General features: G+C 43.9%; 1 protein-coding gene across 2 annotated transcripts in view; it reads right to left on the bottom strand.

Moving 5' to 3' along the window:
- PITPNC1 (phosphatidylinositol transfer protein cytoplasmic 1) overlaps nt 1–15274 on the bottom strand; it is a 249274-nt gene that overhangs the window by 17083 nt on the left and 216917 nt on the right. For both annotated transcript variants that reach the window (XM_032870807.1, XM_032870808.1), the window contains exons 7-8: nt 5286–5441; nt 742–805 (exon numbers count right to left, since the gene is read on the bottom strand). In XM_032870807.1, coding sequence (XP_032726698.1) covers nt 742–805; nt 5286–5441 — 220 coding nt within the window. The remainder of the gene's footprint in view (nt 1–741; nt 806–5285; nt 5442–15274) is intronic.

The following is a 15274-nucleotide window of genomic DNA, read 5'->3' as shown; positions in this document are numbered from 1 at the left end:
CTCTGAATCAAACGACTGCTTTTACTTGATGCAATGGTTCAGAGAGTTTTGATCTTGAATCAAAGTTTGGGATAAATCAGGATGGGTTTGAAATCCATCCAAAAGAGAATTATGGAGCCCTGTGTTATGAAGTATGTCAGCATCAAACATACAGGGGTCCTATGTATTAGCCAATAACTAAGTACGGTTGACCCTTGAACAATGAGAGCGTTAGGGGTGGCAACACACACCCTCTTCTCCACCGGATTGAAAATCCATCCCCCAAAACTGAACTCCTAATAGCGTACTGTTGTCCTTCAAGCCTTACTGATAACATAAGCCACGGATTAACACATATTTTGTATGTTCTATGCAATCAGTTCTATATTATTACAACAAAGTAAGCTAGAGAAAAGAAAATGTTATTAAGAAGATCACAAGGAAGAGGGAAAAAAAAGAAAATCATAAGGGAAACACATTGATGGTTCTATACTTACTGAAAAAAAAATCTGCACATAAGCGGATTCACACAGCTCAACCCCGTGTTGTTCAAGGGTCAGCTTTATCGTGGTTATTCTAGACCAAGCTTCTATGATTACATTCTGCGCCGTTATGTGCCACAGACAGTGTTATTTCCACTTCAGGGGGCAACAGTCCTGCCTTTGTTGTCTTTCTAGGTAACATATGAAGCCAGATGGACTGCAGCCCAAATCAACAGGTTATGAAGTTGTTCTGGAAGTTATTTTGGGGAAGTTGACTTACCATACCACTCATCAACCCATGCAAAAGCCTGTCTATGTCCAATCAGCAGAATATCCCGGACCACCTACGAAAGTAAAAGAAGGACGTTGAAATAATCCCATGTTTGATTAAAACTACCAGGAAAATAGATTGTTCCCAATTCTAGGAATCCTGACAATTACACATTTCCCCATCCCTCTGTCCATGTGATAGCAAATACAGTCTCACATACACAGATCATGGGCTTGCTCACCTGCTCAGCCCTTCCGAGGCTATATGTGCTGTAAAATAATCTCTTCATCTTAACTGAAAGTTGGACTACGAGTGTATACACACTACGAACAACAGGTTGGCAGCACACGGCAATGACCGGAATGAATCTCTAGGCTAATCACCTTGAGTTTTCCTCTTCGTTCATCTTTTTAAAAACATTTATTTATTTGAGGGGCACCTGGGTGGCTCAGTGGGTTAAAGCCTCTGCCTTCGGCTCAGGTCATGATCCCAGGGTCCTGGGATCTGCTCAGCAGGGAGCCAACTTCTCCCCTCTCCCTGCCTGCCTCTCTGCCTACTTGTGATCTGTCTGTCAAATAAATAAATAAAATCTTTAAAAAATTTTTTATTTATTTGAGAGAGAGAGAGCGCACGAACAGGGGGAGGGGCAGAGGGAGAGGGAGAAGAAGTAGGCTTCCCACTGAGCAGGGAGCCCGATGCGGGGCTCGATCCCAGGACCCCTGGATCATGACCTGAGCCGAAGGCAGACACTTAACCGACTGAGCCACCCAGGCGCCCCTCTTCATTTATTTATTTATTTATTTATTTATTTATTCTTCTTCATTTATTTATACCTGAAATAGGTTCAATTTCAATAGGTGTCTCTCACTGGCACTAAGAGATCATGAACGTTGGAAATCAAGAATGCTTTTTTGGGTAGCAAGTGACTTCGCAGCAAAGGGTACTTATTCTTCTCTGAAGAAATATCCTAAATATTGCTCCAATTTTTTATTTTCATATTTGAAGGTGTGGAATACGAGATAAGTAAACACCTTTTTGTATGTGACTTTCATGTAGTGGAAGAGGGGGAAAAGGCAGTGTAATCAACTGTTATTGATAGAGATAAAATAAAGAGACCTTGACTAGAATAGAACATAATGGGAATGACAAGCCTGGCTAGAGACAAAAGGAATAAAATTGTTTCTTATGGTGACACATCATGGCCCTAGGAGACTAAGAAAGATAGATAGTTTGTGCGTGTCTGCATGTGTGTGTAGCGCTGTTCATGTGCCTTAATTTTATGGTATTCTTGGTGTCCTCTATAAATATGCTGTTTTGTGTTTCTTGGATACTCACGTGCTCCCTTCAACATTCCTTTCTTCCTGCCAAACAAATCCAGCAATTGTCAAAAACCTCTCATGAAAGGTTCAGGCACGTTTCAATAAATGAAAGATTTTAATCTGGTGAATTTGCAGAAGCAAAGGAAGCATTTATAATGATATGTTTATTTCTCCGAGCCTCTGGATATCTAGCGAAGCTTTTAGGATGCGGAAGGAGGAAATATGTCATGAAAATAAGAAACAACATGAAACCATACCCACTTGAGTGCTGACTGTGTCAAATTCATGGAAATGAAAAGAACAGCACTGGGGCATCAGTAAAATATACCCTATTACATTAAGCACAACACAGCTGTCTGCTGGAAACGAGAATTCAATAATGTGCTAATGGTTCGCTTTCGAACATTTTTTTTCCCCCCTTAACTGTGAATAGATTCTTAAAAAACAAAGGTGTTCAGAGAAAGGCATCCCTGGTGCTTTAAAACCATGCAAATACTAGCCTCAAATACTCATTAGCAACACGTGTGCCAGAGCAGGTGCGTTCTGGGGTGTTGGTAACACTTCCTTATATTTGGAAATGGGCAATAGGAAGGCCTTTTCCTAGAGCAGAATTCCTACAGGTATTTTAAAGAAACAGAATCTCAAAAGTAGCCAAGTCAGCTGCGAGGAAAGAAACACAGTGAGCCCTATGGCAATCCAAACAGGCTTTATGAAAGGCAGATATGCTAAGTACACTATATGCGGTCTAGTAAGAGAGCATTTTGGGTTAAAAAATAAGGGGAGGGGGAGTGGGGCATCTGGGTGGCTCAGCTGGTTAAGCATCTGACTTTTGGTTTTGGCTCAGGCCATGATCTCAGGGTCATGGGATCAAGCCCTGTGGCAGGCTCTATGCTCAGTGTGGAATCTGCTTGGTATTCTCTCTCCCTCTGCGCCTCCTGCCTTCTCTCTCTCTCTCTCAAATAAACAAATAAAATCTTAAAAAAAAAATACAGGGGGTGGGGGAGATGTTACAGTTAGTTGAAGAAGATACAGCTTAAGGCAGACCCAGAGCTGAAGCTGGAATATATTTACTCTGGGATCATCCTTCTGCTTAATAACTTGGGACACAGCAGGGAAACAAGTGGCCTCCCCAAACTTGATCTCCATGTGTTTCACTTTGTTCCTGCTTCTGGCTGGGCAGAGTGGGCTCTGGAGTGCAGCAAAAGAGCAGATCGACATACTTCTCTGTTTAAGAAAACACCAAAGTTGGGGTGTCTGGGTGGCTCAGTGGATTAAGCCTCTGCCTTTGGCTCAGGTCATGGTCTCAGGGTCCTGGGATCGAGCCCTGCATCAGGCTCCCTGCTTCCCTCCTCTCTCTCTGCCTGCCTCTCTGCCTACTTGTGATCTCTCTCTCTCTCTGTCAAATAAATAAATAAAATCTTAAAAAAAATTAAAAAGAAAAGAAAACACCAAAGTGGGGCGCCTGGCTGGCTCAGTGGGTTAAAGCCTCTGCCTTTGGCTCAGGTCATGATCTGAGGGTCCTGGGATTGAGCCCCATATCGGGCTCTCTGCTCAGCAGGGAGCCTGACCCCCCCCACCTGCCTCTCTGCCTACTGGTGATCTCTGTCAAATTAAAAAAAAAAGAAAGAAAGAAAGAAAGAAAGAAAGAAAGAAAGAAAGAAAACACCAAAGCTCTCAAATATGTTCTCGAGTTTGCTATTATCATGAACTCAAGTTCCATCTATTCCTTGGACCTCAAAACGTTATACATTTTATTGCCAACTGGTCTCCAATCTCAGTAGACAAATGCATCTGAGTAACACAAAGCTCAGTGCATTACGGCTAAATTCCAGGGCCCCCAAAAGAATTTCAGAAAGCTATTCTTTATCAGTTTTTAAGTGGAAAAATAAACAGATATCCAGCCTATCTGGAATGTAGAGACAACTCGGGGAGTATTTATTTTTATGAAAATAGGAGGCATTACAAAGGGCAGTGCTCAACATTGCATTTTCCATTTGTTTACATGAGGGTAAGAGTCATGTCCAAAGCTCCTAATAAACTTAAATCATCACCAAGTCTTGTTCCTGTGACAAAATGGACATGTTTAGCTAAAGTGGGTATACATTTGAAATCTCTGTTTTGAGATTTTTTTTAAAAGATTTTATTTATTTATTTGATAGAGACATCACAAGCAGGCAGGCAGAGAGAGAGAGGAGGAAGCAGGCTCCCCGCTGAGCAGAGAGCCCTATGCAGGCCTTGATCCCAGGCCCCTGGGATCATGACCTGAGCCCAAGGCAGAGGCTTAACCCACTGAGCCACCCAGGCACCCAAGGTAACAGAATTATTAAATGACCAGAAATACTGAGGTGCACTATCTAAAGGACCACTGGGATTTCTTGGGGTGTCTTGCCTTAGGTGGCTATATTTGCAGGATCTTTTTTTTTTTTTTTTTAAAGAGAGAGAGAGAGGAAGCACATAAGCACATGACTGGGGAAGGAGAGGCAGGCAGAGGAAGAGAGAGAATCTTAAGTAGGCTCATGCCCAGCATGGATCCTGATGTGGGGCTTGATTTCACAGCCCCGAGATCATGACCTGAGCTGAAATCCAGAATCAGATGCTTAACTGACTGAGCCCCCAGGTGCCCCTATATTTACAGGATCTTTTTTTTTTTTTTTAAGATTTTATTTATTTATCTGACAGATAGAGATCACAAGTAGGCAGAGAGGCAGGCAGAGAGAGAGGAGAAAGCAGGCTCCATGCTGAGCAGAGAGCTCGATGCGGGGCTCGATCCCAGGACCCTGAGACCATGACCTGAGCCGAAGGCAGAGGCTTTAACCCACTGAGCCATCCAGGCGCCCCTTACAGGATCTTTTGAGTGAGAATTATCTTGGCGGCCAAACACACACATCAGCCCTGTGCCTCTGCCTGGAACCCAAGTACCAGAGTATGAAGTACAAGTACTTCTGCCTGCAACTAGATTAGCCTGATACCAAAGGGAAGAAGTATTTAGTACTGAAAACCCAACTTCCTGGATCTACTCATCCAACAGACATGGAGGTCACAGAATCAGAAATGAAGTGCAAAGTATCAAATTAAACCCATACGTAAAGTGGATTTTCATGAAAACAGCCTTTTCTAGATATAGTGATGTCGTGTTGGCTCAGCACCGGGCGTGTGTTGGGCATCGTGCACTCCAGCTTACGGTAACGGCAGTCACTGTGTCCACAGCCCAGGAACCGCCATTTACTCACTTACCTTATGTACAAATTGTTCCACTCTGGTCTGAAGTCCCCAGACCTCGAACTTCACGGTCACCAGCTTGTAGGAACACATGATGGGTTGATGACTATCTCTCCAGCCTTCCCTTAATTGCCCCCGTCCTGTCTTCTCGGACTTGAAATGCTTGGGATCCTGGGGGGGAAAAAAAAATCAAAGAAATGAACGTAAAAGTTTAACCATTATTTAGAGGAAATGTCTAGAATAGGCAAATCCATACAGACAGCAAGATTAGTGGTTGCCAGGGGTGGAGTGACTACTAATGGATAAAAGGGTTCCTGTTGGGGCGATGAAAATATCCTGGAATTAGATAGTGGTGGAAGCTGTATCACTTTTGTGAATATACTAAAAAACCCTGAATTATACACTTAATTAAAAGGGTGAGTTACATACATCTCAATCAGAAAGGGACTTGCAATGTAAAGAAAGGCCAACATGATAGCTTGCCTATTCACATGTCAAAAACGTGACCTATTTATTTATTTTTAAAAAGATTTTATTTTACTTTTTTATTATTACTGTTTTTTAAAAGATTCCACTCATCTATTTGACAGACAGACATCACAAGTAGGCAGAGAGGCAGGCAGAGAGAGAGGAGGAAGCAGGCTCCCCGCCGAGCAGAGAGCCCGATGTGGGGCTTGATCCCAGAACCCCGGGACCATGACCTGAGCCGAAGGCAGAGGCTTTAACCCACTGAGCCACCCAGGCGCCTCAGAAACATTTTTTTTTTTTCACAGTCCAACCCGTTCCTGGGTGTGTAAATTGTTTCAACAACTTTGGACAATTGCTCAGCACTATCTAGGACTGTCTACAGAGCTTAGCACGTGCCTATCTGTGACCCGACAATTCACTTTCTGCGTGAAATGGATACCTTTGGCCACCAAAGGGTGTACCAGAACAGTCACAACAGCTTCAAACATAACAGGCAAAACTGGAAATAGCTCAAATGTTCATCAACAGGAAAACGGGCAAATTGTGGGTTATTCCCCCGATGGAGTACCACATGCAATGAAAAAGAGCAAAGTGCTGATCCACACAAGACTGCCTATGATGCTCACAGACAGTACGCTGAGCAAAAGTAGCCAGACACAGCAGTGTACAGAGCATGATTCCAACTGAAGTTCAAGGTTCTCTATGGCGTTTAAAGTTGGAATAACAGCAGTAACTTTTTGGGAGGGAGGGTAGATACGAAGAAACACAAGGGAAATGTCTAGGCTGACTGTCGATCTGGATGACTATACGTAAAAGTCCACTGAGCTCTAGGGGCACCTGGCTGGCTCATTCGGTAGAGCGTGTGACTCTTGGTGTCGGGGATGTGAGTTCAAGCCCCATGCTGGGTACAGAGTTTACTTGAAAGTAAAATAAAAATGAAAGTAAAAAAAAGTTCATGGAGTTTTATTTATTTTTATTTTTAAAAAAAATTTTAGAGATTTTATTTATTTATTTGTCAGAGAGAGAGAGAGAGAGAGCACAAGCAGGGGGAGCAGCAGGCAGAGCAGGCAGAGGGAGAAGCAGGCTCCTTGCCAAGCAAGTAGCCCGACACAGGGCTCGATCCCAGGACCTTGTGATCATGACCTGACCTTAAGGCAGATGCTCAATAGACTCAGCCACTCAGACGACCCACTTCACTGAGTTTTAGACATAAGATTTGTGTTATATTATACTTAAAAAATGAAATAAGGTTAAAATTTTTTTGAACATTTAACCATTTAAGATTTTTTTCAATGACTGCTGTGTGGACAGCTACTGTGCTACCTTTCTAGCATCTCTTCTGGACCACTATCCCAAAGCCACAACCTTTCCCTTGTGCCTTACAAAGCTCCTGCATCCCCATGCTCCAAAGTTCTAGAACCTTCTAGACAAGTGTTAGTTCTTCTTGAAATTCCTTCTCCCCAGCCAACTCCTCCATTTTGACTGACTCTTCTTTTCTCTCTTTAAAACTTCTTAAGACTTGATCCACACTCTAGCACATATGAACTTCAAAAAACATTATGCTGGGGGGCGCCTGGGTGGCTCAGTGGGTTAAGCCTCTGCCTTCGGCTTGGGTCTTTATCCCAGGGTCTTGGGATTGAGCCCTGCGTCGGGCGCTCTGCTCAGCGGGGAGCCTGCTTCCGCCTCTCTCTCTGCCTGCCTCTCTGCCCACTTGTGCTCTCTGTCAAATAAATAAATGAAATCTTTAAAGGAAAAAAAAAATTATGTTGAGTGAAAGAAGCCGCTCACCAAAAGCCACATTCTAGAATTCCATTTATATAAAATATCCAGAGTAGACCTGTCTACAGCAAAAGAAAGTAGAGTAGTGGCCCAAGGCTGGGGAGTAGGATGGTAAGGGGAATGACTGCTATGGAAACAGAGGGTCTCGTGGGGGTGATGAAAATACTCTAAAATTAGATGTAAAGTGATAGCTTACAAGTCTGTAAATATGCTAAAAACCATTTAATTTTGTACACCTTAAATGGGTAAACTCTGTGTTATGTAAATTATGTATCACCAAAGCTGTGAGAAATACAAAAACGCAATATAAAAACACACTATGCGGGGCGCCTGGGTGGCTCAGTGGGTTAAAGCCGCTGCCTTCGGCTCAGGTCTTTATCCTAGGGTCCTGGGATGGAGCCCCGCATCAGGCTCTCTGCTCAGCAGGGAGCCTGCTTCCCCCCCACCCCCGCCTGCTTCTCTGCCTACTTGTGATCTCTGTCTGTCAAATTAAAAAAAAAACAAAAACTTAAAACAACAACAACAACAACAACACAATATGCGACACCTTGGTAAGACTTTTCAGGGTGCGCACTGGTTTTGAGTTGGCTGACATGCCTGCATAAAATAGTATTGTAATAGTCATTATCCTAAGCACGTTTACTGAGTGCACAATGCGAGCACAGTAGAGAACCAGGTATTACATTATGCTCTCCCTTGACCTGGTTTCTTCACCCTGAGGGGTGTGGGAGGGCAGCCACTGTGTGTGTGTGTGTGTGTGTGTGTGTGTGTGTATGTGCGCACGTGCACATGCGCTGCCTGGAAGGTATGGTCTATGTGTGGTCATAGAGCACTTCCTTCCACTCAGAATGAACTCTGCTCTACTTCAATGATTTCCATTCCCTGACCTTCCCCTGGGGTCCCTCATTTGCAGTGGCTGCAGTAGAAGACATTGGACCTGGGGGTAGAAAGGACCAGAATGAGAAAAATAGATAATTAATGGAATACCAAATTGACAGAAGAGATTCTGAAAGACAAGAAGGAAAAGAGAATGCATCCTAGGTATCCCATGGGAATAAATCCTCTGTAAAGGGAGGGGCTGGCAATTTGAGTATGGGTAGCATTTTCAACTCTTTGGTACCAATGTTGTCATGCTGTATTTTTAGCACCTGAACCAACCCAGGAAGTGCCACTGACATTGCACGCACAGGTTTGGAAAGATTATGTTAATGTAATAACATGATACATGAAAAAGGCACCAGCACAGGGTCTGGCTCATGGCAAGTGCTTGGGTGATGTTGACTACTGTACTTTGTAAGGCAGTCACAGAAGCATCAGAGTTAACACAAGCAATCCTGCAGCCCGGGGCAGAGACACTAGTATCTTTCCAAAGCACTCTGGAGTGGCTGGTAAAAGATTAGACAGTTCAAGGCCATGGGACTAATTCCTGCCTACCCCATGTTCTTATAACCTATAATGCCATCGGGAGTAAAAAGAGAAGACCAATAATAAATCAAGAAGTATCACCAGGGAGACCAATAAATCAAGAAGTATCACCAGGGAGACTACAGTAGAAAATCTCCAAGGACGGTCTCCATCATTTCCGTTCCTTCCTGCACCAGTATGCTGTTCCTCTCACCCAGAGGTGGAGGCAGTCTCCCCTCACTTCAAACCTAACGTGACCTAGAACTTGCTTTGACCAATTGCAAATGGCAGAAAAGATACTGTGTCAGTCCAGGCCTCTACAGGAAGCTAGAAACCAGAAGCGGGACACAATGTAAAAAGTCTGGTTTGATTACCCTGAGACTGCCATGTTGGGAGGAATCCCACGCTAGCCTTGGGGAGAGGTGCTCACCCACCCCAGCTGAGAAGCCAGGCATGTAAGTGAACAGGTCAAACCTGATATTTTCAGTCCAAACATATGCCACGAGGAACAGAAGATCTGCCCGGCTAAGCCTAGTTGGAAGTTGCAGAATTGTGAGAAGTAATGCCCTGTCATTGTTTAAGCCGCTCAATTCTGGAGTGGATGGTTCCTTAGCAAGAGATCACAAACTAGATGCATCGTGTGGATTACAGAACAGGTGCAAACACTGGGTTCACCACCGATGAAAAGAATGAATTCTGCTTTGTCTTTTCACAGAACATACCAGAGGTTCATACAATAAACCACATGCCTGAAAGCCCCAAAGGAGGAAATTCAGAGCTGCCAAGTGGTTCATGGGAGTTAAAATGTAGGGGCTGGAGCTAAACAGGGAAGGTTGGTTTCTTTCCCCATCTGCCTACTGACTTTCCAACAAAATGCAAATGAGGAGTCCAATCCCCAGCACATGAACAGTAATGATCTTGAGCCTCAAAAGACACGGCCTCCATGCTTTGGCCGGCTAGACTACGGATGGGCAAACCCTTGAGATCCTGAGAGGTGATCGTCTTTCTGAGTTAGAGAGTAGGTAAACAAAGGAATGTTCTAGAGCCAGCAAGCAGAGGAAAGCAGGAGGGCGAAACTCCTGGTAACCCAGACGTGCAGCAGACAAAGGAGCTGACAAACAGCAGGGGGCCAGGCACAGAAGGTGGAGAAAAGAAGTAAAAGCCACGGTCTGAGCTGCCTTTATGCCTCTGGGGGCCTGTGCAGGGGTGTGAGAGAGGCCTGAAGATGGGAGGCCCCTGGGCCATCTAGCTGCACCCTGCCCCGATTCATGGACGAGCCTCAGTTTGGCACCTATTCCAGAATCTTCATATCCATTCCAGGTTCAGGATTCTCAAAGAATAAAACAAGAGGGGCACCTGGGTGGCTCAGTCGTTAAGCGTCTGCCTCAGGCTCAGGTCACGATCCCAGGGTCTTGGGACCGAGCCCTACATCAGGCTCCCTGCTTGGCAGGAAGCCTGCTTCTCCCTCTCCCACTCCCCTTGCTCGTGTTCCCTCTCTCGCTGTCTCTCTCTGTGTCAAATAAACGAATAAAATCTTTAAAGATTTTATTTATTTGACACAGAGAGAGATCACAAGTAGGCAGAGAGAGAGGGGGAAGCAGGCTCCCTGCTGAGCAGAGAGCCTGATGCGGGGCTCGATCCCAGGACCCTGAGATCATGACCTGAGCCGAAGGCAGAGGTTCAATCCACTGAGCCACCCAGGCACCCCACGAATAAAAACCTTTAAAAAAGAAAAAGAAAGAAAGAAAGAAAGAAAGAAAGAAAGAAAGAAAGAAAGAAAGAAAGAGAAAGAAAACAAGACTCCGCAATACTGAGCACTGGTGGCCTGCATTTCTAAACCAGTGAAGAATGATGGGGCCTCACAGCAAACATCAGCTCTGAATAAGACTGGCAAAGTCATGTCTGCACAGCAAAAACTATGCAGATGCTGAGATCTATGTGTGGGTCCTGATCACATCACAGAAGCACTAAGGTAACAGGGAGGGGACTAGAATCCTAGGCTCCCCTAATTCTAGGTTAATGTTCTTTCTACTATATTTACTTTTAATCTTAAATAGCAAAGGGTGTTTTTGTTACAGCCAGATGCCAAAGAAGCAATTAACAATTGGGCTTTTTATGGTAACAGTGGGTTGATTTTTTGCAAGTCTGGTGTCCTATCTACAGCTGCTGATTTCATCTAGTAAATCTTATACATGGCCTATAATTAGGGATATACTTGCAAAGAGAGGGAGGGAGGTAAGGGAGAGGATTTACCAGAGGACTCCTTTAATCAAAACTCAAGATCAGAAATGAACATCCAGCTGAATGCTTTTATGAGAAGATGAAAAAAAAAATCAAACCACTGGGTCTTAACTGAAATATTCTGGTCACTGCAAACCTTTCTCCCTGTCCCCTTCTATCCTTCCCCACTCATGCCCCTAACCCCCTCCCCCCATATCCATTCCACTTGAAATCATTTTCTTCAACTCTCACTTTTCTCGCTTGAGTTTGGGAACATAAATGTCTAAATGGCCGCATTCACACATCAGCTGACCTTTCATCGGACCTTTTACATTTTTAAATACGTTTGTGGTTTGTGTTTCTACAGCTTCTGTACTATTTTGGTCCTGATTCAAACTCTGTTACATGATTTACATCATTCTTTATAAAAGACCTGGATTGTTTTTAGGTTTTAAACTTTCATTTCTCTATTTTCAAATGAAGTTGTAAACCTGCACCTTCATCTCCAATATCATGAATTCCACACCTGCCCACATTTTGCTTTTTTTTTATAAGGACACCAATCCCATCAGATTAGGGCCCACTCAACCTCATTTTAACTCAATTCCTTTGGTAAAGACACCATTTCTTTTCTTTTTTCTTTTTTTTTTTTTTTTTAAAGATTTTATTTATTTGACAGAGATCACAAGTAGGCAGAGATGCAGGCAGAGAGAGAGCTGGAAGCAGGCTTCCTGCCGCGCAGGAGAGCCCCATGCAGGGCTCGATCCCAGGACCCTGGGATCATGACCTGAGCCGAAGGCAGAGGCTTTAATCCACTCAGGATTTTGGGGCGCCTATTTCTAAATAAGGTTACACTCTCAGGTACTGGGGGTTGGGACTTTAACATATCTTTTGGGGAGGGGGATAGGGGAGGGAGAGATACAATTCAACCTGTAACAGTGGGTCATCATTTTCACAAGGCAAATCTTACAGGGTCCCCGGTAACCAATTCTTTTGTAGCCTGCACACACACTGAGTCACCAAGCACTGGACCTCACCCTGGCTGCCGGTGGACCCACTGGGTGATGAAATCTCTTGCCTCCAGGCTGCCCCATAGATAGCTCCCAGAGCCCAGAAGCTGGCTGGAGGATTCTAGATTCATCTATAATGACAGCTCTGGCTCCAGACCCGCCCCTCCCCCTGCAACCACCCCCGCCCAGGCTTGGCAGATGGCAAACTGGACCCTTGTAGTTAGTTAAAGCCCATCTGCATGGAGGGAAGTGAGCGGGTGCCAGTGCTGTCTCCCAGTCCAGGCAGACCAAACCAGTGAAGGGAAGGGAAGGGAAGGAAAAATTCTTCCTCTACCTTTCAAGGTCTTCCAGCTGGACTAAGAATTAAATTTAGATAAGATGGATGGGTTAACCTAACAGAAGAAAAAATTCCCAAATTTTATTATCCATGCACAGTGGGCCAATAACGATATTGAGACCTGGAAATGGACAAGGTCGGTTGTTTTCATACTTTTTAGACGAAGAGACAATAAACCTATAAGGAATTGACATGACAAGGAAAACTTCACTTTGGGAGCTTCTGTGAGGAAGGCATTCTAAACAGAATTTGGGCTGGAGTAGTAAACTGGTAAAAATGGAACCGGAGGGGGCACCTGGGTGGCTCAGTGGCTAAGCATCTGCCTTTGGCTAAGGTCATCATTCCAGGGTCCTGGGATCAAGCCCCACATGGGGCTCTCTGATCGGCAGGAAGCCTGCTTCTCCCTCTCCCTGCTTGTGAGTGGTCTCTCTCTCTCTCTCACTGTGTCTCTCTCTGTCAAATAAATAAATAAAATCTTAAAAAAAAAAAAAAGTGGGGGGCGGGGGAACCAGGGTTGTTTATAGAGGCTTCTGCATCCTGAATTTCTCATCTCTGGTGATAAGGATGTTTCTCTATCTCCCGATACAGGGTGGGGACCTTTCACAAGGGAGATTTATTTCTGGCTTTCAGGAGGACAGAGGAGGATCTGAGTGTTCTCCTTCTTTTTTTTTTTAATTTCTTTTAAAGATTTTGTTTTTTTAAGTAATCTAAGTAAACTAAGCCAGCCATGTGCCCCAGAGCGATCTTCTTGCACAGCTAACCTCTTAAGTAACTTTTTTTCCCACTTCAATAAATTTTAATTTAAATTCAATTAATTAACCTTTAAGGTATTATTAGTTTCAAAGGTAGAGTTTGGTGATTCATCAGTCTTATGTAACACTCAGTGCTCATTACGTCACGTGTCCTCCTTAATGTCCATCCCCCAGTTATCCCATCCTTAAGTAATTTCTATTTCAAATAATCAAAGGCCAACGTGGCCCATTTAGAACAGCCTGCCCTTGGCCCCAACATCGGCCGCCCCTTCCATGCAGGCACATTTTTTTGGGAAGGTTTCCCCTCCTCAGACCCAAGTGACACATTCAAGCTTCATCCGTCGTGCACTTGGACAAAACAGAATAAAGGTGAAGTTAAGGGGCTTCTTACTCAGTGCAGCTGTGGTGAAACCGTGTCCCTGTGTTTGCTAGAATCAGTCTCATCCCCGGGAGGTGCACGAAGAAACCTCCAGGAGGTCTTGGCCTGGCTGGAGCTCGGTTGGCATCTCAGAGGCAATACGATTAGTCAATGTTCACCGAGACATAAAGTCTCCGTGATTAATTATTCTTTCAATCTGAACCACAAAGGACTAAATCCAACAGGGGCTTGCCCTGTTAATTGAAATTAGAAGTTTTTGATAAATGTTAAATGAAATAGGGCTAAGCAGTAACTGGCTAGAAATTGTTACATTATGTAACTATAATACTTGGTCCTAAAATAGGGATGAACTAACAACACTTATCAGATTTTTTTCCCCTGCGTTCTTGGAGTCTACAAGACTCCAGAGGGATGTAGATATTCTCACTCCCCATCAATGAATGGCATTTCAACCAGGTAAAATTTAGCTCTGAATTTGGACCCAGATTTCCTGAACTTGAATCCTAAAAGGAATGCACATAAAAAGTATGGAGCTTTCAAAGACGCTAGTCACAACAGACCATATATTAAAGGAGCCCATTCATATGAAATATCCCAAACTGGGACATTTACAGAGAAAAAAGATTAGTGGTTTCCTACAGCTGGGGTGGGATTGAGGGTTAAAAAAAAAAAGGAGGGGAGTGATAGCCAAAGCATACAGGGTTTCTTTTTGAGGTGATGAGCATGTTCTAAATTTGAGTGCTGTGATGGTGCCCGTATCTGTGAAAACACAAAAATCCATCAAATTCTCTACTTGAAATGGGTGATTGTACGGTATGTGAACTCTTTCTTAATAAAGCTGTTGAAATAAGACAAAACAAAACTAAGAAGCTTTCAGAGTGTTGAGAACTGACCTAAAACTTTACTTAAAAGGTCAACTGGTATGCATAAGCTTAAAAAACAAAAAAACAAAAAAAAACCCACAACACCAAAAACAACCCAAATGCAAATTGTAGCACAGGCAGCCAATTCTTGCTTTGTTAGCAGTTAATACCTAAAGTGCTATTTTTAAAGCATTTGCTCTTGGCACTAGAGTGTACCACAAACACTGAGTGATTTGGCTATTCCTCTGCAAAGTGCCTTAAGGGAACTTGACTCGTAAAGTGAAACTGACAGGTAGAAAGGCACAGAAAAGGGGCATGCGGTGGGGAGGTGTTTTGGGGCGTGTCCTGAGCCCTTCTCAGTTTCAACTCAGTGCCAGAAAAAACCCAAAACTCTCTATTTGAAGGAGAGGCCCTAAGAATGGAAATTCTATGCATAAACTACAAAATAATTTAATAGTCCCTAGCCACGAGGGTGACCACTGTCATGCCTGTGAGGATGGAGGGAGATGATGTTATGTCAAGAGTCCCTAGAGCTGATCAGAAGAAAGAAAAGGATGGAAGGAAAAGGAACCTATTTGCCTAATGCTTATCAGATGCTCACTGGGCACCAGAGCCTGCAGTCAAGCACTTTAGATATGTTGTCATTTAATCTTTGCATAATAAGAGACCTGTTTGAGGTGATTTAGGGTGCGGACCCCAGATAGCCTCAGGATGGAAAGGGTAACAGAAAGCTCTAGCCACAGAGAGGGTGGGAATTCTCAGCTCCACCCACTGACCTCTGGAGAGGGAAAG

This window comes from Lontra canadensis, unplaced genomic scaffold, assembly GCF_010015895.1.
Source record: "Lontra canadensis isolate GAN:19392208 unplaced genomic scaffold, GSC_riverotter_1.0 scaffold41, whole genome shotgun sequence".
In the NCBI taxonomy this organism is placed as follows: Eukaryota; Metazoa; Chordata; class Mammalia; order Carnivora; family Mustelidae; genus Lontra; species Lontra canadensis.
This window is presented reverse-complemented; position numbering and strand designations above follow the sequence as displayed.